General features: G+C 38.7%; 3 protein-coding genes across 5 annotated transcripts; 1 reads left to right on the top strand and 2 right to left on the bottom strand.

Annotated features, from left to right (window-relative positions):
- Positions 1 to 930: 930 nt before the first annotated feature.
- On the bottom strand, positions 931 to 11,304 carry LOC128682536 (uncharacterized). 2 transcript variants are annotated; one of them, XM_053767286.2, is made up of 8 exons: positions 10,447 to 11,304; positions 8,150 to 8,188; positions 6,836 to 6,974; positions 5,997 to 6,016; positions 3,927 to 3,954; positions 2,550 to 2,569; positions 2,031 to 2,144; positions 931 to 1,545 (listed from the first exon to the last, which is right to left on the bottom strand). In XM_053767286.2, exons 1-8 carry the CDS (start codon positions 10,477 to 10,479, stop codon positions 1,384 to 1,386), a joined length of 555 nt encoding a protein of 184 aa, XP_053623261.1. In that variant the 5' UTR covers positions 10,480 to 11,304; the 3' UTR covers positions 931 to 1,383. The 2 variants fall into 2 exon arrangements, with proteins under 2 accessions (XP_053623261.1, XP_053623262.1); XM_053767287.2 differs by lacking the exon at positions 8,150 to 8,188 and having other exon boundaries at positions 10,447 to 11,301.
- Positions 11,305 to 12,084: 780 nt separating this feature from the next.
- Positions 12,085 to 21,176, bottom strand: LOC128682534 (zinc finger protein 675-like). Of its 2 annotated transcripts, none has more exons than XM_053767282.2 (7): positions 20,986 to 21,176; positions 20,674 to 20,900; positions 19,774 to 20,130; positions 19,084 to 19,218; positions 18,591 to 18,716; positions 17,795 to 17,917; positions 12,085 to 13,412 (listed from the first exon to the last, which is right to left on the bottom strand). In XM_053767282.2, the coding sequence occupies exons 2-7, from the start codon at positions 20,884 to 20,886 to the stop codon at positions 13,194 to 13,196; spliced, it is 1,173 nt and encodes a 390-aa protein (XP_053623257.1). In that variant the 5' UTR covers positions 20,887 to 20,900; positions 20,986 to 21,176; the 3' UTR covers positions 12,085 to 13,193. The 2 variants fall into 2 exon arrangements, with proteins under 2 accessions (XP_053623257.1, XP_053623258.1); XM_053767283.2 differs by lacking the exon at positions 12,085 to 13,412 and adding an exon at positions 15,337 to 15,659.
- Positions 21,177 to 22,670: 1,494 nt separating this feature from the next.
- LOC128682354 (uncharacterized) lies at positions 22,671 to 24,200 on the top strand. Its single transcript, XM_053767000.1, has one exon. The coding sequence runs from the start codon at positions 22,671 to 22,673 to the stop codon at positions 24,198 to 24,200; it is 1,530 nt and encodes a 509-aa protein (XP_053622975.1).
- Positions 24,201 to 24,487: the final 287 nt, after the last annotated feature.

Here is a 24,487-nt window from a genome sequence, read left to right as displayed (position 1 = left end):
AGATATTTTTTGATATAAAAGAGACAACCGATGTCACTTCTCCTTGTCTCATTCTTTCAAATGGTATGTACTATTATTATTAAAAGGTAAGCGTTTGTGAGTTTGTATGTTTGAGGTGGGTAAACTCCGAAACTACCGAACCGAGATTGCTATAGGCTGTATTTTATCTCAAACATCCCACGGGAGCGAAGCCCCAGGCAACATCTAGTGTTCCAATAATTTGCTAATTAGGTTAAATAAACTTTTTTAGTTCGTTATAGAAGCAAAATACCTAGGTATGTAACACTAGTGTTCAAAGTCGTTCGATTTGGTATAGTAATTGAATAAATTTACATTTATGTAATATGTATTTACATTTATGTAAGTATGTTAATCTACAAGTTTATGGTTTAGTTAGACATGGCTGAATAGGCTTAGATCCATTGGCCTTTGGGCTATTTTAGCCAAGCAGGCCTTGGATAAAATAGCCCAAAAAAAAGATTATTGTCGAGTTTGAGACATAGGTACCAAAAGCTAACCCAATTTAATAAAAAAAAATCACGTTTTTAATGTCATTGTCTTAAAATGTTTGCGCCTTGTGTCCCGCCCATCTTGATCCCGCGCATGCGCGCAAGGTGTAGGTAATGAAATTAAAATCGAACGTATTACTAAAATAACAAATGTTTATAATAAGTATTAGTAGTTAGCTAGAGCAAATTAGCTGTTAATCTTAACAAATGTGAATTTGGACCGATTTACGATACTAGCGACATCAAAATATCCGTTAAAAATTTCACGCGTAAATGTCAAGTTATACAATGCTTGCATTGCAAAGACGAAAAAAAAACTAAAGACAAGGAGCCGGCGTAACCTAATAATGTAGAACATTTCCATAAAAGTAACCTGAAATAAAATTATTAAGATGAAGAGATTCAGAAATAACTCGCGATATGAACACAATTGCTTGGGCTTTCCTTTATTTTATAAGTTGATAATTACAATCTCTTATAAATACTGTCGGTCAATACATATGTTAAACCAAGTTTTAAATATATTAAAAAAAGGCGTTGTAAATCTGGGCATACGATTTGGGAGAAAGAAAATGGCGCTCTGTCCTTTTTCTCCAAGTGTATTTCTAATACGAGTTTCTCTTGTATCAGCGAAACGAAAGATAGAGCGATGACTGTAGTTTTCTCTGTCTAAGATGCATTCGCTCGACCATAATATATTTTGATCATGCCACATGAAATTTTTTGACGCAATCAACGTCACGAATGACACTTGTATCGTAATGAAAAGCCATTTTTACATGGAAACCACCAGGAACCATCACTGTATGTGCTGTATGTCCAGTTTAAAGACGAAAAAGTTACATCTCTGCTTTTGTATGAGTAAAACGACGCACTAATCGTCGAAGCCATCGAACCCCCCATCGTCATATGGTTGATCATCGGGCTCTGGTTCGGGGGGTGGGGGCGGAGGTTGGTTGTACTGTTGTTGATAGTCCTGGGGGGGGGCCTGTTGTGCCGATTGGCCGCCGCCGCCGCCTCCTTGAGCTGCGTTCATCTGACAAAAAAATTTAAATTATCACGTCACTAATATTGTAAAGATGAAATATATTTTTTTTTTCATAATTTTGTCGGCTGGGGCGGGCCGCTACTACATTATAAATTAAATCGAATTATTTTATTAATAAATAGCGACCCACCCTATTCGGTCCGGTTAAACCATACTAAAAAGTAGCATGAAGGTTTCGTCCATCTCTGTGCTAAATTTCATTAAAATTGGCCCCACTAGTTTTTGAGTTTACAAACAAAAATACAAATCTTTTCTCTTTTTAATATTATTATAGATCAGTATTTTTTTTTAATTGAACCGTTAGGTAATTTAATTTGTAATAACAGTCAGAATAAATGAGATTTATTTAAGTCATTATGTTACGTATTGTGTGACACATTTTTAACTTATGTATACAAATTAATATACTATGTAACTAATTTGTCCAATAAATGATTACTTAATGTCCTTAATAAAATAAAAACATTACGTACAAGACCGCCGGCTGCCAAACCGCCGGCAGCGCCGGCAGCGAGGCCCATCAAGCCGGTCCCCATAGCGCCCATGCCACCTCCCCCGCCGCGGTCCCTCACAACCACGGTCTGTCCCTGTGGAGAAAGTCATAATTCACTTCAAAACTCGACGCACGACGCGGTTTCATTTTTGTGAATTATTCCACAAAAGCGAAACTGCGTCGCGACCAAAATACATCCAAATCTCTCCCACTCATATCTACACATCTAGATTTTAGGAACTAAGCTCAAAACTCTATACAGTCGCTGGTTTATGGAAAGAAGTGTGTGTTTGCAATTCGATTTACACTTTAGAAACTATTCGCAGTGTGACGTAAACGCAGCCAACCAATCTCAGTGCGGCATTGTGAGGCGACGCAATGTGATTGGTTGGCCGTGTGTCACCACGGAAAGTTTCGAACTTTAGCGTTCTAGTATTCATAGCCAATATTACAATTCAATTGAAACTGGATTACAGTTAGATTAAAAAATTGATCCTACCGGCGGCGGCGGTCCATAACCTGTAACAAAATATTATTTCTTTACTAGAAAATAATATTGAAAGCTGTGTGGAAACGCGTCCTATTCTTCTTGCTTCAAAGACACTGAACACTGTTATAATACAAAGGTGGTTGGCGAAGCGAAACAATGTGTTGTTTGCTGTTTATTTAACTAGTAACTTTTAATATAGTTTTTCACCAGAACTGGATACACTGTCTGTGCAATACACAACAGTGGGCGAAGTGCGGGTTTGCATTTAACTTCTCACCATCTAATCTATTCTTTGTGAGACGCAGCGGGTATTATGTAATCTGTGACGCAGCGAACCAGTCACATACGCTCACAGGTGACGTGAAGCTCATTCAGTCCTTCATTATTCAACCTTTGCGGGTGAATAAAGGCAATGGGGTGAGTGCAAAAATCCCAAGGTTTCATGTACCTCCGGTACCTCGTAACCCGCTTGTGTAGGTAATATTATAACTAGCTGTTTACCTCTGGTTCGCCCGCTTAAATTCCCTCGGGAACAGTTTTTCTTCGTATTAAAATGGGATTGGGATTGTTGAAATAACATATTCACAGCTAATTTAAAATGTTTAAAATATACACAGCGCCATCTACTTAGTGATTTTATTGCTAAGTTTGTTTTACTAACATTAGATACAGGTTTTTCGCAAACCCTACGGGAACAATGCAACAGCTTTTTCCGGAATGAAAGGTACCCTATGTCCTTCTCTATAAAATTTCAAGAAGATTATTTGAGTACATAACGCTTGAAGAGGTAACAAATAAACAAACAAACTTACTTTCGCATTTGTAATATTAGTTGGGATTACTTTTTTCTTGGCATTGCTTGTCGAGGTTGGTACTGTATGTAATCAGCCAAAATTGCGCTTTTAAGGCATTTTGCACATCTTTGTACACGTCGTGCAGCCTGTGGACACACACGGTAACAACATACAGGCTTGTGAAAGTTGACCGATCAGGATAGTAGACCGATTGTACCGGAGGGATCTTGTAACTCACTCTTTCTCTTATCTATGCGTGTTGCCAGTACGGTGGCGGGAAACTGATGTCGGGGACACTGAAAATCAGCACCGTTGGCTCATGCCAGAGCATAAAGCTGATAACTTCTTCAGTAGAACTATGTATTAGATGATAAGCTGTTTAAAATTGAATTATTTTTAGCCGAACGAAAAAGTGTTTTCATAGTGTGCATTACTCCCTTCTTGTATTTCCACCGAGTAGTTTTTGCGTGATGCGCAAGATATAGACAGACAAAAAAATGTTATGGCTTAACATAAAGACCCCATGATTTTTCTTTAATATCTATGAACATAGCCCACTTCCCGTTTTATAAGTAAGGTAATAAATAATTACCGGGTGGTGGAGGTCCGTAGCCACCACGCTGCAAACAAAATGGAAGTATACTTTAGTATTGTGCTATTAATTCGATCTTGATTACTTTTACTTTCTACAGACGCAACCAACCAATCAGGTAGCGGCGTTGCTGTCTTGTCACACACAGCACTGTGATTGGTTGCTGCGCTCGGCTTCGAAAAATAACCGCAATCAAATTCGAAGGAACTCGCACTCAAACGTTTACGAAAAGCCGTGATTGTACGAGGGCTGCTATTTATGTATCCGGAATAACAAAATTAAACAAACATATATTATTACATATGGTTTTATTGTTTCTCGAAGTATTCTCCGCGATGATCTATGCACTTCTGCATACGATGAAACCAATTTTCAAAGCACTTTTTCCATTCTGATTGAAAACGTGTGTTTTGAACGCATCAACGGCCTCTTCGCGGCTCGAAAAACGTTGACCACGTAATTTATTTTTAATGTTTGGAAATAAATAAAAATCATTGGGTGCCAGGTCGGGGCTGTACGGCGGATGACCCGTCAATTCAATCTTTTGACCCTCCAAAAAATTATTTGTTTCAGCCGACTTGTGGCAGCTAGCATTGTCGTGATGAAGTATGATTCTGCGTTGTGGGTTGTTCTTTCGTATTTTTTCAAAGACTTCTGGCAAACAAATGGTGGTGTACCATTCAGAATTAACCGTCCTACTATTCTCTAGTGGCACTGTAGCTACATGTCCGTTGATACCAAAAAAACAAGCGACCATTTGCTTTAAAGTGCTTCTCGCACGAACAACTTTTGTTGGATTCGGTTCATCTTGAAAGACCCACACCGTTGACTGCTGTTTAGTTTCAGGGTCATAAGCATAGATCCAGGTTTCGTCACCTGTGTAGATATTATAAACAGCTTTTGACGTGCCACGGTTGTATTTTTTTATCATTTTCTTACACCAGTCGACACGAGCCTGTTTTTGATCTACGCTCAAGTTGTGCGGAATCCAACGCGAACAAATTTTTTTAACAATTAAATGTTCGTGTAATATCGCGTGTATACTCGTCATACTAATGCCCAGAGACGCCTCTATCTCGCGGTATGTAACATGACGATCTTGCATTACTAATTGTCGCACAGCATCAATATTTTGTTGTACCACTACCGATTTAGGACGACCCTCCTTAATTTCATCCGTGAGCATAGACCGTCCACGTTGTAATTCCTTAAACCAATAATACACAGTGGTTTTCGATGATGCTTCATCTCCAAAAGTTAAAATCAGTTGTTCGATGCACTGTTTTTGAGTTAATCCACGCCGAAAATCATAATAAATCATCGCGCGAAAATGTTCACGAGTTAAATCCATGGCAATGAAGACAAGCTATTTTCACAATTGGCGCCAATTGAAAAAAACAAATGACAGGGACATGAAAAATATTTATTCTCTAGCCGAAGAGTTCTATTTTCAAATGTTGTAATTACTTTTTAAATATTCTAGAATTATTGGCCAGTTCCGGATACATAAATAGCAGCCTATCGTATTTGTCGTAATGTTAGCTAAGCAGGCTGATTCTCAAAGCGTTTTGAGCGCAATTATTACAATTTTTCAAATTTTAACAATGATAAGGATTAGTTTTACTATCTGACTTTACAATAATTAATCTGTACTGTGGTGATACATTGATTTTGGAAATGATTCCTCACTCGAAAAGAAAATTGAAGCGGTCGAAACGCTCTGAGAGAGAACGAAACGCATTGAGTTAGATTACATAATAGTTAAAAAAATTAGATTATACTTTTCGAAACCGAGCTAATTCTTTGATGAATCATCACATGGTAGTTAATCCGGATTAAAGTTCCCATGGCACCCCCAGAGGGCACTCCAGAGGGCAGAGGCTTGAGTCCGGAATGAAAAAATATAACATGTTAAACTACCTATATGCATAAATTGACGTACGTCTCACGGAACTCATCCTCCTAGGCTCTACAATACTGCGTAAACATTGACGGAGCGCAGAGCGACGAAGCGCCTCTGTTTTTGTCTATCAATAATGTATTTAATAAAAATTAATTTTAAAACTTTACCTGCATCGGTGGCGGTGGTCCTGTAACAATAACTGTGATCAAAATGCGAAACTTTAATTTAGTGAACAGTAACTATATGAGCAAACAGGAAACAGCGTCTGTCTCCCGTTCCCTTTCTTGACAGACTGTATTTAGCACTAGAAACTTTATTGTACAAAATAGTAGAAGTACAAAACGTGAATTTAATACTAAAAACATTATCTAACAGTTAGATTAGATTAATATCATACAGAGAATGCTATGTGATATTTTTAAAAGCTTTTTATTTAATATGAAGCGGTGGTGGTGTAATGGATAAGACGCCTGTGGATCGAATGTTGTCAGGTTCGTATCCTACTCGTGCCATTATACGAGTTTGTATACCAATCTCTCACTCATATATAGTACACTCATACTAGTAATTTTCATAGACCACTAGCTTCCGGTGAAGGAAAACATCCTGAGGAAACCTGCACACTGGTTGACAGTTTAGTTTATTAGTGTGTATGCGACTACCTGCCACTAGATGGAGGTAAGTCGTAAAAGTCATGTCATCTGCCTTTAGGCGACTTGAATAAAATCTGACACCAGTGTTGTTAGCAATAACACACTCGATATGATGATGATTTAATTTGACTTGTATGTATGATAAATACAAATCTTTCAAGTTAAATTTGGCCAATTTTATATGCAGGTTCAATCCTGATGATAATGCATGTTTATGATACGCATGTACTGATGCGGCAGCCAGGATTGGCTCCAGACGAAAGATCGTCTCAACGCTTAACAGTTTTCTCTTTAACAGGACATTAAATTTTATTTTTATCTTATATTCACAAGAGAAAAAAGTAGGTACACACCATAGCCAGGTTGCATTTGTTGAGGATATGGCTGTTGTGGCGGATAAGGTTGCTGTGCGAACTGCTGCGGCTGTTGATACTGCTGTGGCGGGTATTGCTGTGTTTGATATTGCTGAGGTTGTTGATATGCCTGGCCAGGCTAGAATGAATTTTAAAGAAATGTATAGAGGCGTTTGTCGTGAAACACGAAACACCATGTAGCTCGTCATCGAGCACACACGTTCGCTCTTGCGTTCACGATGTGGGGGGAAAGAGACAGCACGTGGACGTCAGTGACGTGTTACGTGTTTTATGTTTCGTGGTAGGCCTTCACGGATGTTCAGGAGCTTCGGAACCGTAAACGAAATATTGTATAATACTTTATTTTTATTAACTTAATTTTTATTAATTGGGATTGATACAATAGTACCAATCCCAATTAATAAAAATTAAGTTTGATTGTTTCGTCACGCTATGTCTACTCAACCAATTTTATCGAAATTTTGCATGCATATTCTATTTGGTATTGCGATGACAAAAAAAATTAGTTCGTTAAAAATCCGTTTTCTTCTCTTTATTGAAAAACTGTAAATCGATTTAGCCAATAAAACCACCACCTACTAATGATGCAAGATTGGTGTATTAGAATATATCATTGAGAATTAAATTCAAATTTATACAGAAATTAGACCTTCACAGGCACTTTTTCACGTAAATTTTTAGATTAAAAACATAAGACTGTCCAGAAAGTTAAGAAAACTGTTTTTTTACTAAGTAACTAAATTTTTTTGACATTGCAATACCAAATGGTCAACATTGGTTGAGGAACACCCAGTGTTGCCAGACGACAGGAGACAGCGTCCTCATTTATTTGCTTCATTTTCTTGACAGGAACGGTAGCAAATGCGATCTCCCAACAGCATATTTAAATTACCCTTCTCAGTGCGTTGTGTGGTGACAGAGGGGACATGCGTAGCGTGTTTACATTTCTACCATGGATTTTAAGCTGTCTTAGCGCATAGGTCTTAGTGTAAATGAATAGTTTAAGTCTAGACCTAAGTGTTTTTGTGATATTCAGTGTTTTGTAAGAAAAATAAATGATTGAGGTGAGCGGGGGAGCGCGGGGCAGGGTACGAGCAGTTTGAGCGGACGCAGTAACATAAGAATAACTCATAAAGGATTGAAGAATAAAGCCAGCACTCTGGTAAGGACCCTTGACCGCACTCTCCCGCCGCCTCGAAAACCGTGTTTCATTGTTTCTTGACGTTGACGTTTCTTTGACACGCTCCCCGTGGATACTCTGCCCGATACCCCAGTCCTACAGCTGACAGTTACCCGGGGTGAAGGGCGCCACGAGAAGCAACAGAGCCGGGGCTGTTCAGATAGAATTAAAAAAATAATTTTTTTTTCGGTCGTTCCCGCTCGTCACCCCCAGGTTTGTCCCCTCCGGTGACAAGTGGGATTTTTCCTGAAATTCCCATTCCTCTCCCTTGTTGACGAATGGAAATTTCAGTTGGGAAATATCCCAGTCCTCACCCCTATTAAACATAAACGTGCAAGCTATAGTAATAAAATGTAATGGAAGTGTTTATTTATAACGCGGATATTATTGCTATTCAATGAAAAATTACCGCTGCCAACGAATTCCCATTCGGCACCAACGGTTTAATTCCCGCTCGACTCCAACAGCCTTTTTTTAGAATACAAGAATGTTTGAAATCATTTTTCAGGCACAACAAATACCTTCTAAGCGCGTGCGGTAAAGCGGTGCGTTATTATTTACACGATTCAAAGTGTCGTTTCGTGTCTTTTAGGCTCTTCACACACGGAACTACGCAAATTTGCACAGGAGCGGGGGGTGTGATGAAAACTACACCCCTCTCCACCCGCAAGCATTTAAGAGGAAAGCCAAACAGGGTAAGCGTTATAACGAACGGGTTACCCCTTCGAAAGAGTTAGCCATATCATATGGGAAATCCTTTGAAAGGGTTAGCTTCACCATATGGGATAGTCATTGGATTGGGTTAGCCATTGAACAGGTTACACAAGAATATGGGAAAGCTTTTCAAAGGATTAAACAAACGAATGGCTTGTCCGGTCCCTGCACCGGAGAGGACATACCGGTGACGAATGGGATATTTTCTTACTAAAATTCCCACTCGTCACAGGCGGAGACAAAGCTGGGGGTGACGAGCGGTTACGACCGTTTTTTTTATGCCAGCTCCACACTGTCGCCAAACAGTGAAATTAAAATGAAAAATGTATTTATTAGTTAATAACATTACCTACATAATATTGTGCGCTGACACCCACTGTAAGCTCCCCTGTGCTGTGGCAGGCTCCTCAGTAGACATTTACAGATTTATTTATTGTGGTATAAAGACACATTATATAATTCATATTTAACTTAAATTAAATTGAATGTAAACATTAATGAAAGTTTCAATAATTAGAATACATTTATAAACATTAAACATTAACAGTTTGCCAAACTTTATCGGATTCGGTATACATTGCTTTGGTTTTTCATTGCTATAAACAAAAGCTCTGATACTAACTACACAATGTTCACGCATTCCCGTCGACATATGTCTGAGTTCGGCGACATTGTGGAGCTGACATTAGACAAATCAAAGATTCAGTTTATAAGTCCATGTTTATAATAATCCCTGTGAGTTCGAAACTTGAAAAAAAATATCGTTTTCCATCATGGAACTGACCGGGATTCGAACCTTACTCAGATAACTATAAATATAATATAATATTTAAATGGATTTGTTATACAGTCACACATGCTTTTTAACTTATTTTTGTAAATAATAATGAGACGAAAAAATTCTGGATCGAGCGCGAGTTGGTTCCAGATTTTTTTCATCTCATTATTATAAATTCAAAAATAAGAGAGGTACCATTTATTTATTTTCATATTAGAATTTGGGCTCGGTGCCTCTCTTGATTTGATCTCTGTCTTTCTCACCCTTGCATGGTCCTGGGGCGCAACCACGAAACAAAAAACACATACCTAGCACGTCATTGCGTCCACACGTTCTTTTATTTTTACACGAATCACGAATCATACACGATGAGAAAGAGACAGCATGTGGACGTTAGTATCGCGCTACGTGTTTAAATGTTTAGTGGTAGACCTTCTGGTTACATTTGGTTCTGTGAGGCCGCGAATTCTGAGGTCTCTTTAGGAATGTTATTGTTACCTATCAGCCGTAAAAGCTGTGTAGGTATCCCTTACATCGCACACACGTAATTCATAGAAAGATATAGAACATATCATAATTTAGAATGGTAGGTATATTACTCCACAAATTCTATTACAACAAGTTTATTTGTTAGACAAATTAAAAAACCCCCGACTTTCAATATTCATTTCGCTACAACTTTTGAACGGCTGAACCGATTTTGATCAAAAATATCTAAGAACCATCGCATAAAAATAAAAATAATTGCATCCAAATCGTTTCACCCGTTGATGAGCTATGGTGCCACGTACACAGACAGACAGACACACTTAGCGGTTACGAGTGTTGTAAGTTTGACCATTTAGTTGTCTGTCTGCCTGTATACGTGTGTCTGTATTGCGTCGGGGGTTTAAAAATTACTTAAATAAAACAACTTACACTTCCTCTATCGCCGCTTAGACAGGATCCCATTTCCCAGACAATAAAACACCCAAAGGTAAAACAGCTGGAAGACACTATAGTTAATGTTATTCATTTACACGACAACAAAACATTCTTGTATACTGATTTATGTTGCGTTTTCAACTAATATATCCCTCATTAAAACGTTGTGGAAGCTTCATTTTATATCAATTTGTTTATATTTACAACACTTTGTATAATTTTTAGACTTTTTATTTTGCTCTCGATCTAAACTATCATCAGTGTCAGTTTCTAGTGTCTCTTGCTGTCTTCTAAGACTTTCTGTGAAGAGGTGAGGTCTCATCTGAGAGCGAAACACGGGTATTTTCCACAGATATATGAACATGTTCTGTGTTATTTTCATCATGGAATTAGTAGGTGGTGGATCCCAGAGCGTTTCGACCGCTGCGGTCGCGCTGTCATTACACTTTTTTTTAATTTTAACAAAGACAAGAATGAGTTTTACTATATGACTTTACATTCATTACTCTGTGCTGTAGTAATGTCAATTTTACGAATGATAGATTTTGAAAATTATTCCTTCCTCAGGAAAATTGACGGATTGTAACGTCTGCGCAGCCGCAGCGGTCGAGACGCTCGGAGAACCACCCAGGTCGCAGTACCTGTAATAGTACTTATTAAATCCATGAAATCATAAATTTAGAAGGGCACCGCGAGCGGGGTATTTCACTTCTCTTCATCGAGTCGATTCGAAGTGGGACGCAGCGAACCAATCACATTGCGCTGTGGTTGTCGTTGCGTCACAATGGCGCGCTGTGATTGGTACGTTTCACTGCGAATCGACTCGATAGTGAGATTTTAATAGCAAAGTCGTAAAAGAACTGCATAGAATAGAACGAACGTGAGCTGAACGAATAAGTAGTACTTTACCATCACTAAATAGTATAAAACAAAATCTCTTCCCGCTGCCGGCCATATGTAACGGATTTCGACGCGGATTTTTAAACAGATAGTGTGAGCCTGAGGTAGGATTATGTATATTATTTATTATGGTTTTACCCATGCGAAGCATGGACGGGCCGCTAGTATAGTATAATACGTACGACGTCCTTGGAGAAATGGCTGCAGTGAAGTTTGTTGCGCCGCTTCTTCACCTGCGCTTTGGAATTCCGAGGTAGGAATACGGAGAGAATTATTCCAAAGAATATGGTGATATAAATAGATGACAACAATCAAAAGTACAACATATTCTGCCACAGTTGGCGTAGGAATGTCAAGTATTAAAATAACATTACATTATACATATTGAAACTTTTAAATGTTATACATATTTGATCAACTATTTAATCATTAAGGAAAGTCCCATGTAAATATTTCATATTTTAATTATAAATAACTCTGGAACAATCCCTTAATTTCATAAAAACATTTATTTAAGAGACAGCCAAATAATTAACTAGAAGGACATAGACCAACTTGAAATCCAGGAAAAATAACTGTTCCCGTGGGAAATGGGCGCAGCCGAAGCCGCAGGCAAAAGCTAGTGTATTAGGTACTAACTACTTAATTTGCTCATATGCTCTTAGTTATTTACTTATTTTTTATATAGTCGGAAGCCTTATATAGTTGGAAGACAAATAATTAAAATTAATAATTTTATATTCAATTATTTATTCATAATATTAAAATACGAATACAAGTGAAAATAGAAACATTTTTACAGACTCTCCATTCTATAAACATTATTTATATTGATATCCTAATTCAGTTATTTAAAATCCTTGCACAAGATGACGAAGTTTATGCGTTTTCACCAAATATAGGAAGAGCCCTGACTAATATTATAAACGCTAGTTTATTTGTTTTTTTAATATGTCTTCACGTATTATTACTCAAACAATTTAGAAATTTTGCATACAAATACAGGGTGGCCAACTTGGAGGTATAAAACGTATTTTTTGCCGCCATTTTGTTTTGGCGGTAAACATGACAGTTGTTGTATGAAAATTACTTTCGCGTAGATACGGCAAATTTATTATGGAGCATTTTACGACGAAACAACGTGTTTTAATTATTAAAACGTTTTATGAAACATTAAAAATAATGTTTCCCGGTCGATTAATTTCAAGAAACGGTGACATTGATTGGCCCCCAAGATCGCCTGATTTAACAGCTCCTGACTTTTTTCTGTGGGGCTGTCTAAAGGGACTTGTCTATGCTAACAGACCAATGAACCTTCAGAAATTAAAACAAAATATTCGAGACGCAGTCGTTGTGATAACGCAGGAAATATACATTTCCTGCGTTATCTCAACGACTGTGTCTATAAAATGTGATGAAAAGTATTCTGCTAGAGGTGGACATTTGTCTGACTTCTGTTCTGTTTATTTTCCATGTTTAACTGACGGGCCTAAATACTATACTTAACAAGGAATACTTGATATATTTTATATTTCATGGAAAAAAATTACAAAATTAAAGTACTATACCTGTTATTTGGCCGCCCTGTACTTTACAGTACAGAGAAAGCCATACTTTACCTTTAATCTCTAAAATAACAGAAGGCCTACCACAAAACATACACAAACACGTGGCACATTACAAACTCCCACATACTGTCTCAAAAGAGAGAACATGCGGACGCAATCACGTGCTACGTGGTTTATGTTTCATGGGAGCCCCCCACTGGCAATTCACGCGAACTTAATAGCTTGACAAATTAAAAATAAAAATTAAAAATTGAAACATAACCTAATACGTAATTACGCGGGCACCATTAATTTATCGACCTTCTGTATCCGGCCCTGATCAGGCCTGGCGACTCCGTGTATCCTGGTGAGATGCTTCCTCACATTCCTCGGCCTTGTGAAAATCCCCGAACAGATCGGACAGACGAAGCGATAGTTTGTGATCTTGTGCCGACAGTATATGTGGAGGTTGAGACGTTTCTGCGAAAACTCCCGCTTGTCACATAATTCGCACTGTGGAAAAGATACACAGGTACATTATTTTTATTCTATTTAGGTATGAATCTTAAAAATATTATATATAAATATAATAAATCTTATGAAAACCGTAAGAAGGCGGGAGTTTTTCAAGTTACAATGATACCATCTGCAAAACTTTTTTTCTCTGTGTTGCCAGGCTTGGGTAGTATAAATTCTACTACAAGTTGAAGTCTTACCATTGAAAAATAATAAAAAATACTTATTTACTTAATTATTAAACTGGCAATCTTAATATTTAATTTTGAATTCGAATGTGCCAATCACTGTACGGATGCTAACAATAGTATCGTTTGTCGCCCAGGTTTAGCAGGCTAGACGAAGATGCAGCCGGTCTCAGTTGGCTATACCTAGGTTAAACCTGTATATCTTCGACTGGAGCTAGGTGAAATTTGTCGCAGATGGTTTAATTTAGATTTGAGAGCCCGGCTGCCGGCTGTCTAGCCGGCTAAACCTAAGTGTAATTTTTAAATAAAAATTTAAAAAAAATTACATTATAATATAATATAATTTTATACACTTTATTTTTTTAATTAAAATAACACGTTAAATGTCTTAAACCCTGCAATTTTTTTTAATGAATTGGCACACCTGTTTCCTCTAAACAAAATGTCGGTCGTGCATAATAAAATTAATACAAAAAAATTGAAATAAAAAAAATAAGGTAAAGGCACTAGTGCTTGTCAAAATATATATATTATAATATTCTCATTAATTTATTCCAAGAATAAACTCAAGTACATTATTTTTTTCAAATATTCCGAAGTTAATTATTTCATACAAACACTAGTGCGTTTATTGGAAACTTTTATAAAATATTATATCTACACAAGTACATGTATAAAAAAAAAACAAAGATTTTTGAAAATAATATTAAGTACATCGTTTGTTAAAATTATGATTAACTTCGAAATGCAAGCAGCTCGTGCCTTTACCTCACCTTGTATTCTCTCTGAGGTTTTTGCCGCCGAAACGATAGGTATGCTCAATATTACATGCTTTTTATGTTCTGTAGGATGGATTATTTCGATTTATTTATATCTATACTATATAGAGGTAATCGTTTGTGAGTTCGTATGTTTGAGGCGGATAATCTCAAACTTCCGATTTCAAAAATTCTTTCACCATTAGAAAGGTACATTATCCAAGATTGCTATAGGCTGTATTTTATCTAAAAATTCCCACGGGAGCGAAGGCCCGGGTAACATCCAGTATTATATATATATTTTTGTTTGATAATTATATATAAAAGATTGTCTGTGCAGCGTCTAGACAGACCACTACATGGTTTTAGGTGTCATAATGTTTGAAACTGTATTTTTGTTATTTAAATAAAATAAATTAATAATCATATAAGTATATCGAAAGTAATTAAAAGCTTAGAGATCATTAATTTATATGAAATGGTTTAAATACATTTTATATTTATAATTATAATCTATTAATACTGTCACAGGGCGGAGACTGTCATTTATAATATAAAAAAAAATATAATACAAATAAATATGTCTACAAAAACTACTATTTAAGTACTTAATTATTATTTACTACTATTTGATACACGATTTTTAGTAATATTAATTTTTACTTATTATAATGAATACATTGTAATATTTGCAATATTTCAATCTAACGACTAGTATAAACATATTTAATGATTTTTAAAGAAAGAACGAAAGAATTTGTTTGTAAAAAAGATACAAATAAAAATCTAAGCCTACATGTTTTACCGACGTATGCGTATGAAATAAATCAATAAAGTATAATAATCTTTTTTAATGTCTTAAGTGAATTTTCATATAGGTAGTTCAAAAAACAGATCGATTAGATATTATATATATATATATATATATATATATATATATATATATATATATATATATAAATATATATATATATATATATATATATATATATATATATATATACATATGCCCAGCATGCTTAATAAATGTTGTGCACATATATTAATATATCTAAATCATGATATTGTAAATCGGTTTAATCGATCAATCCACTCTACATGAGCACCCTAACGATCGGCGGCTGTTGATCATCAGGCAGTCCGTGCACGCGGCGCGTGTGCGCGCGCACCTTGTTAGGTTTCTCGAAGCGGTGTGCGCACACGGCGCACAGATAGCCGTAACGGCGGCCAGTGTGCGCGTTGTGCTTGTGTATTTGCAGGAACTTGCGCGATTTCAACCGCTTCGGACACATGTCGCACTGGGGGAGGTGGTTTTTGGTCATTGCTATATCTAGCGAAACCTGCGGCCGTGGCATGGCTCGCGCAATAGATACGTGTCGCCATTTCTATCTAATATGCATGTGTTTTATCTAGGTCTCGAAAATCGCAGATAAATTTAAGCCATTAAACTGTCAAATGTCGATAATTTCTCTTCAAAATACGGCAACCATCTTGTAGCCATGCTCGCATTAGAGACAAATAATCGCGGTCTAAGATAAAAATAAAAAAAATATATAAAATAGATAAAATGACATGTGGATTGTAATATTGAAACCAATGTACGAAACCCATGCTCGCGACGATAACGCGGGAAGTGTGGCACTAGTCACGCTTCCCGTGTTGGTGTGTTTTTTAATTATTACTATTATATTGTCGAACGATACGTGAGCTAGAACGATTAATGACTTAGGGAAAACGCTGAGATTGTCAAGCGTTGATGACAGTTTAACTTTGTTATTTATTTATTCAACAAAACTGCTCTTTTGATAAACTGAGTTATGCGTCACGTTGTCACAATGCCGGATTGGATTTTATATTTTATTTAAGTTGTTTTGACACAAATTATCGCGTCTTTTAATTTCGCGTTTCGTTTACACGGTGCTATACTTACGAGTAGTTGCATAAGTTAGTGTGACTTTGTAACAAGCGTCTATATTGTTCTACACTAGCTAAAAGAATTTATTGTAAAGGTATTACAGTTTTGCATTACACAATGTAGTCACAGTCTACTAAACCGAACGGTGGCCACAAAAATCTTCATAGTAGACTGCGACTACTAAACACTGTGCTGATAAACATAAGAAATTCGTAAAATAGTGACGGTGGCGCTAGTATGTAATTATGTATCACCTTAAATGGTGATTTAACATTTTTTTGTTATTCCACACAAAGCAGACTATCAGTGCTCGCTCTTTTGCTAAACTGAGTAATTTAGTAGATGTTAGTTTTCATATTAAAACTGAAGTCCTACTGCGAAACATTAGGCACGCAACACGTTAAGCCGGGTCCGCAGCGCCGTGTATTCGTGTTAGCTAACACAAAAACTTGTTTACTAACCGATTAGGGGCGTAGCTTTACAGTTATGTTAGAAAAATAACAAAGACACGTTTTCCGAGACGAATGGATAACATCCCCCGCGTTCGCCTGCGGGGACTCAATTTGTGTTCTTCCACATAGTCGTATTCCTCATGGCTGAGGGTCGTCGTTATTACGTGGAATGAAACACACACAACAACTTTCTTGGCATTATTAATGGAGTGGTTTGCCATTGCCTTCTCCATTTCACACACAAGTTAATAATCAACCAGTGTGCAGGTTTCCTCGCGATGTTTTCTTTCACCGGAAGCAAGTGGTGGCCGATGAAAACGACTACACATGAGTCAGATTGGTATACAAACTCATGTGGCACGAGTAGGATTCGAACCTGGGACCTTTCGATCCACAGGCGGGCGTCTTAACCATTACACCACCACCGCTTCTACATTCTGTGTTAGCGCTCACTAAAGAAAGACGTAGGGCAGCACAGCGCAATATGGAGTAAACAAACATAACGACAATAAGCGCAGCGAATTTGTTTTTATAACATGTTTTGTTAGAAAATTGGCGCTGCGGACCCGGCACCCGGCTTTAACTAACGTACACGTAAACTCTCTTTTTCCCATATCGTGTACGCTGTGTAAAAAGAGAGAATGCATTGACGCAAGGACGTGCTACGTGTATTATGTTTCGTGATAGCCCCCCTATTTTGTAAAGTTTGTAACCAGCTCTATCACCGCCAGTCGCCAATAGACTTTTTTTGAAATCATTATGTAATGTATATCATGACGACCTCAGTGGCGCAGTGGTAAGTGCTTGCCTCTGAACCGAGGTCCCGGGTTCGATCCCAGGTCGGGTCATGATGGAAAATGATCTTTTTCTGATTGGCCCGGGTCTTGGATGTTTATCTATATATGTATTTGTTATAAAATATAGTATCGTTGAGTTAGTATCTCATAACACAAGTCTCGAACTTACTTTGGGGCTGGCTTAATCTGTGCGATTTGTCCTAATATATTTATTTATCCAAAGTTTAATAAAGAATTTTTGAATACGAGTTGTAATAAATAAAAAATACCTGGAAATTCTTCTCGGGCAGGTGTATAGCTATATGCTGTACCAGATTAGAACGTCTGTGGAAAGTGGCTCCGCAGTGATCGCACACGTACGGCCTCTCACCAGTGTGACGCCGCTCGTGTATCTAATAACAATAATCTATATATATGTATATATAACTCTTGCGTTACTGAGTGACTGAATGACAGACAGACAACGCACAGCCGAAACTACTGGGCGTAGAAAGCTGAAATTTGGCGTGTAGGTTCCTAGGACAGTGTAGGGGAGCACTAAGAAGGGGTTTCCTGAAATTCCCACGGGAAACGGATTTTTGCTCGCATACGAAATTGTGGGCAAAAGCTATTAAATTATAGTAACTAGGTGCCCGTCTCGGTTCCCCTCAGGTAAAAACATAATAAATTACACAAATTTGCCACGGTAACATACAACCAAATTATGCACGGCCGATTATCCACCCAACCACGGAGTGAAAGGTCGATTGACTTACCACTACGCTTGTATTCATATAGCTGGTGATCACATAGCCAAGTGTGAAAGGTCGAATGACCATACAAAACGTTTGTACGGTCAATGGACCATACAACCAAGGCATGCACGGTCGATTGACCACCCGACCAAGGCACGCACGGTCGATTGACCACCCGACCAAGGCGAGCAAGGTCGAATGACCACCCGACCAAGGCGAGCAAGGTCGATTGACCACCCGACCAAGGCGAGCAAGGTCGATTGACCACCCGACCAAGGCGAGCAAGGTCGATTGACCACCCGACCAAGGCAAGCAAGGTCGATTGGCTTACCACCAAGGCCTCCTTAGTGGCGGAGCTGTACTCGCAGTACGCGCACTTGTGTATCCTGCCGAGGCCGTGACGCGCGCGCTTGTGTTCCTGCAGCTGGTTGTTGTTCCTGCACCGCTTGCCGCACGACTGCGAGCAAACACTACATTTTTAATGCTGTTTCTCTCTGTTTCTTTTGACTTTTGTATGTATATTTTTGCATTATGATTCCTCAATTTGGATTTTATGTGAAGTATAAAATCAATATAATCTGTTTTGTATGCTATTAAATACATTGTTGGTACAACAAAGATTTTTCTTTTAATTTTACTAGGTTACTTGTCGTTCTATCTTACCAAATGAACGGGCAAAAACCGAATTTTAAACATAAACTCGACAGTCGCCAGTATAATGATGTAATTTTATTGATCCTTCGAGCCGGATAATGAAGCTGCATGATAATATTTATTTAAATTTGTTTTTCATAAATAAATATGCATATTATTATGATTCTCACCTCACACACACAGTAGTTTGTATGGAATCTCATGTGCGCCTTGAACGTAGACTTCATTTTGAATTCTTTATTACATGTGGGACATTTGTATGACGATGCGTTTGGTATGTGCGTGTATCGCTTTTTGGTCGCTTTCTAGAATACACACAAATAGTTTTTAACTTTACATGAATATAAATAACTGACGACCACACGACAGAAAGAGATAGAATAACAGCTCAAAGAAGAAGACGAATTGATCCCTCCATGGGATAAATCCATTGTTACTGCTAAACAAACAAACAACTATACTAAACTGGCAAATTACGTATCGAACAAATGTCTGACTATGCCGCTCCCGCCCGGCCCTGGCAAAAGGAGATCCAAGAAATGCTGACTTGATGTCGTCAAGGGACGCTCAATGAAGGTAACCGGAATACGCTCAGATGAGAGAGAAACAACTATAAAAATTTAAATGGATTTGTTATATATGTCACATGCTTTTTAACTTATTTTTGAAAACAATAATAATGACGTCGGCGTAAGACGACTTGTATGACGACGACGATGAATTAATTCAGCCAAACTGGTATGGTCTTGATAGCTCAGTGGTCAAGAGCACTGTCCCTGATAGACAGGGGCGCGGGTTAAAATCCAGCTCGATTCCAGAATTTTTCATCTCATTATTTTAAAAAACTATAAAAATATTACCAATCCAGTCTCCACCAAAGCTTGGTCATTCTCCAAATTGCCTTCAAAGCTTTCATTGATGGCGTCAACATTATTAAAATCATCATTCTGGAAGTCATCATTATTAAAACCATCGTTTCCATCATATATACTATCATAATTCAATTCTACATGATTTTCCGGGATCTTTTTATTTTTTTTCTTTACCGTTTGATTTTTCGACTTCACCTCAAATTTTCTCTTCGTCTTCTTGACCGGTGTCATAGACAATAGTGTCTTTTCGGCTTTTCGACATGTCCTTCTGAATGTTAACGCATTGTTTACTGCTTCGACACATTTGAGGCATATTTTCTGTGATAACTCATCATCCATTTTGATCTGTGAAAATAAATTTTAAAACAAAGTGTGTTACACTGTATTTGTCATTTAACCAAACATATAGCATGTTCTACTCTACTTGGTGTAATGGTTGATTTGTAGACAATGCCATATGGAGTTAATTCAAAAGTCAGAAATTAAATCTTCACAGACCTTTTACTCACATTTTAAGGTACAAACTACTGGTAGGTATTTCAGTATGATCACTGCTGAGAAGGAATGCCAATAGAAACTCATTTAATCAGTGTTGGTCCCAAAAGGGGCTTACCATACTAACATACATACATTTTATCACACCTCCATAACAGATACACAGAACACAGATAACACATTCACCAAAGAGGTAGGTACTTGCATATATATATAACAAGCAGCCCGTCCCGGTTTCACTCAGGTAAAAACTGTACACTTAAGCCTTCCTCAGGAATAATAGGAAAATCCGTGCAATAATTTTTGAGTTTATCGCAAACAGACAGACGCGGCAGGACTTTGTTTTACAATATGTAAGGAAACTAAGTGAGACTATAGAAAAAAAAAAATTACCTCTAAACCTGTTACGAGTTTTAACTCATCAGACCTCTTCTTTTCAGTCTCTTTGTTATAAAATAGGGATACCAGGTCCTTCGCACTAAGGCATGTCCGGCAAAGCTCTTGGGCAACTGTATTTTTATCAATGTTATTCTCAGTTTTATAAATACTTTGCCTTTTAGAACGCCTTTTCATACTCATCCGGTTTAACAATAGCAAGGCGAGCATTTTCGATGTAATTACTATGAATTAAGAATCATTTATTAAACAAAAAACAATACCAGAAACATACTTTAAAGAAACAACAAAATAACAAAATCGACTTACTATGTATGTAGAGAAATATGAGAAATTCTGTTATTTACACTGTATAAATCAGGGTAGTATTGTTGTATAATAAAATATATGGGTCATTTTGCAATTGTACTTCTTTAAATTCGATAAATTAAATGGATTTCAATTCATTCAATTCAATCAATAACGTTTAACAAAACAAAACAACAGCTAACTTGGTCAATGACATTGTTGACTGACGTTGGCTGATTTGGCTTTGACATTTACATACTTTATCAATTGACAATATGCACAAGCAATCAATATTATAAATCCTACAAACACAAAGAGTAATAAAATACATCGAAATAATAAACTTAGTATTAATATAAGCAATTTAACGGGCTCGGTGGCGCAGTGGTAAAGTTCTTGCCACTGAACCGAGAGGTCCCGGGTTCGATCCCCGGTCGGGTCATGATGGAAAATGATCTTTTTCTGATTGGCCCGGGTCTTGGATGTTTATCTATATATGTATTTGTTATAAAATATAGTATCGTTGAGTTAGTATCCCATAACACAAGTCTCGAACTTACTTTGGGGCTAGCTCAATCTGTGTGATTAGTCCTAATATATTTATTTATTTATTTATAATTACATAACGTCCTTGATCTCATATAATCCAGTGAAGAAGCCCGAGCATCCGCATGCTTTTTTCTGTCTGATAATGTTGCAACTGTAAGTCGTACTGTTAAGTAGGTAGGTACCATACCTATTTGTTCCCCTACATCCCAGTGAATTTTCTCTTTAGTGCATCTCGTGTATCCTTCGATATAACAAGTGTTTTCAGTGCAGTTTTCTCCATAATTTCTCTTTAAAAAATTCCTTTAGTTTCCGTGAACGCCATACTTAGGCGCTAACACTTAATAATTCTCTAAAACTTTTTCTCGCTATCCCTTGATCGTCTTTGGTTGTAGTTCTGTTTACTTACCTGTCTCCCGGCTCCCTGTGAAGTTTCGTCGCATTCCGTTGCAGTTTTCTTGCATTCTCACCTGTAACATAGAAATTTTTCATACAAATTTTAATAAAACCACACTTTTTCCCCTTTTTTCCAAATTTTTTCTATCGGACCCTCGCTAGCTTGTTACACCATCTTATCAGGCTAACGGAGGCGCATCTTTTGACGCCTCACACATCTCGATAGGACCACCCATTTTTGAAATTTTCGTCCACCACACCCGCCCAATTGTGTTCAGGTTGTAAAAGGGACTTCACTTGGGACACCCCATACCCAGATCTACTTCGCTTTTACCGCCACCTAGGGCCAAAAATTGTTACCTAAATTAACAGCACCCCAAATAACAACAGTTTAGGATTCCCTTGTAGTTCTACCCGTCCTCTACTCCGGAAAATTATTGCTTTTTGTTATTCTCTCTTCTGTTGCTCTCCCTCGTCTCCTCAACTTTTACTTACATAGACGATATTCTAAATTCTTTCATACCTTCTTCTAAACACTTTTCCGATCTAAGACAACATGGTCTTAGCCCACTCACCTCCGCGTAAGGCGGCCAATACTCGCCCCCCAGACAGGAACCGTAGAAACCTCACCCGCATCTCCGAGACTCCTACGGACATTATCACACAGCAGAGTCCCCCGCCGCAACCCACCACCTCTAGAGCGGGGCATTCACGCTCTCACTCCCCGCGGTCACCCCCGCCCAGGGGAAGGGCCCCAGCGAATCATGCAGTCACCATCACCGTCCACTTCTCACGGTGCTCCCACCTCCCCGTCGCCCCTGCGGACGCCCCCACCCCAGTTGCCCCGACCGAGATCATCTTTCTCCCCCCCCGCAACCCCTTCTCGGGGATACATGTCGCCACCTAGCACTCCGGCCAGCAGGCGTGGGTCGATAAGCCGTGTGGGGGAGGATATCCCGGCGTCCTGGGAATCACTCTCACCGCAGTCGGATATCACCCCCGCACTCGTTTACTCTCCGTCGTCTATCCTCACCCCCGCGCCGGCGAACTTGCCGCCCCCGGCTGCTACACCGGCGCTGACGCACCCCCAGCCCACCCAAAGCAAAGTTGTGACTCAGCCTCTCTCAGTCGCAATCGCGGCGGCGACGGTCGCCCCGCTAACGACACCAACCCCCACCTTCCCCACCGCGCTCCAAGCGACACTCTCCTTTATCTCGGACTCGGCCAAGGAAATCATCGCCAAGATTTCCGAGGGCAAGAGCGTGACCAGCGGTAATAAGAAGCGCATAAAGGAGCTGGCGCAATCTATCATGGGCGCGGTGGAGGGGTCCCGAAATGAGACTCCGCCCGAGCTCCCGAAGCCGGTTTCGGACGCGGTCCTCCATGCCATCCGGGAGACTATCAGGGACGAACTAAAGGGACATGCGCCTACTCAGGTTCCCACTCCCTACCCCGCCCCTCTACCTACCTCAACCCCCCCAGCCCCCCAGTCGAGGTCCTTCGCGACGGTAGCTGCCACCTCTCCACCCAAACGTCCTTCGCCAATGCCTCGTACCCAGCCGGCTATAATCATCAAGGCCAAGGAGGCCGGCGACAAACAACCGGATGTCTATAGCGAGTGGCGCAAAAACATCACGTTCAGAAACACCACATTCGCTCCCTCGAAAGTGCGCACCTTGCGCAACAATACGGTGAAGGTCAATTTCGACAACGCCGCGCAGAGGGATGAGACACTGGCGAGGGTCAACGAAGTCCCGGGTATAGTCGCGGAGAAATCCAAACTCAGGAAACCCCTCATCATCCTAAAAGGCGTGAGCAAGGAGACAAACAAGGACGAGCTGTTGGAGATCGTTGCCAGCCAAAATCAAGTGGCTGCCGGCGACCTTCGACTATGTTTCCTCCTTAAAAACCGCAATGACAATCTTTATAACGCGGTACTGGAGGTAGCCCCCGCAATTCGACGCGCGTTTGTCGAAGAGGGTCGCGTGAATGTGGAGCATCAGAGGGTGCACGTGGCGGATTTCAGCCGCTTTGTACAATGCCGCAAATGCCTGCAGTTTGGACACACAGGCAACAAATGCTCAGCTGACTTCTACCCGTGCGGCCACTGCGGCTCCGCTACGCACCACATCACTACGTGCCCATACAGAACAGACGCAACTAAGATGACCTGCTACAACTGTAAAAAAGCAAACAGCACCAACACCAAACACTCCGCCCTCGACGCTAAATCTTGCCCCAAAATCCTCAACGCCTTAAAATCCCTCAATGACACAACCGATTATGGTTATTAGTACGATCAAAGTAACTCAATGTAACCTCAATCGCTGTTACACTATATATCACGAGTAAACAGCCTTAAGGTTGTGAATAAAACTTAATAGCGAATAAGTTCCTTTATTTATCAAAGGCATAAAAATATAGTATAATACAGATATATAACACTTATAAAATTATGTATTGAAATATATAAATAGAATACACATATACGTATAATACACAATAATACATACATATATATATACACATACTTATAAATATAACCAAAATTATGTATAATCATACAGTGGCGGGATTCCCC

The sequence above is a fragment of the Plodia interpunctella genome, chromosome 30 (assembly GCF_027563975.2).
Source record: "Plodia interpunctella isolate USDA-ARS_2022_Savannah chromosome 30, ilPloInte3.2, whole genome shotgun sequence".
Lineage (NCBI taxonomy): Eukaryota > Metazoa > Arthropoda > Insecta > Lepidoptera > Pyralidae > Plodia > Plodia interpunctella.
This window is presented reverse-complemented; position numbering and strand designations above follow the sequence as displayed.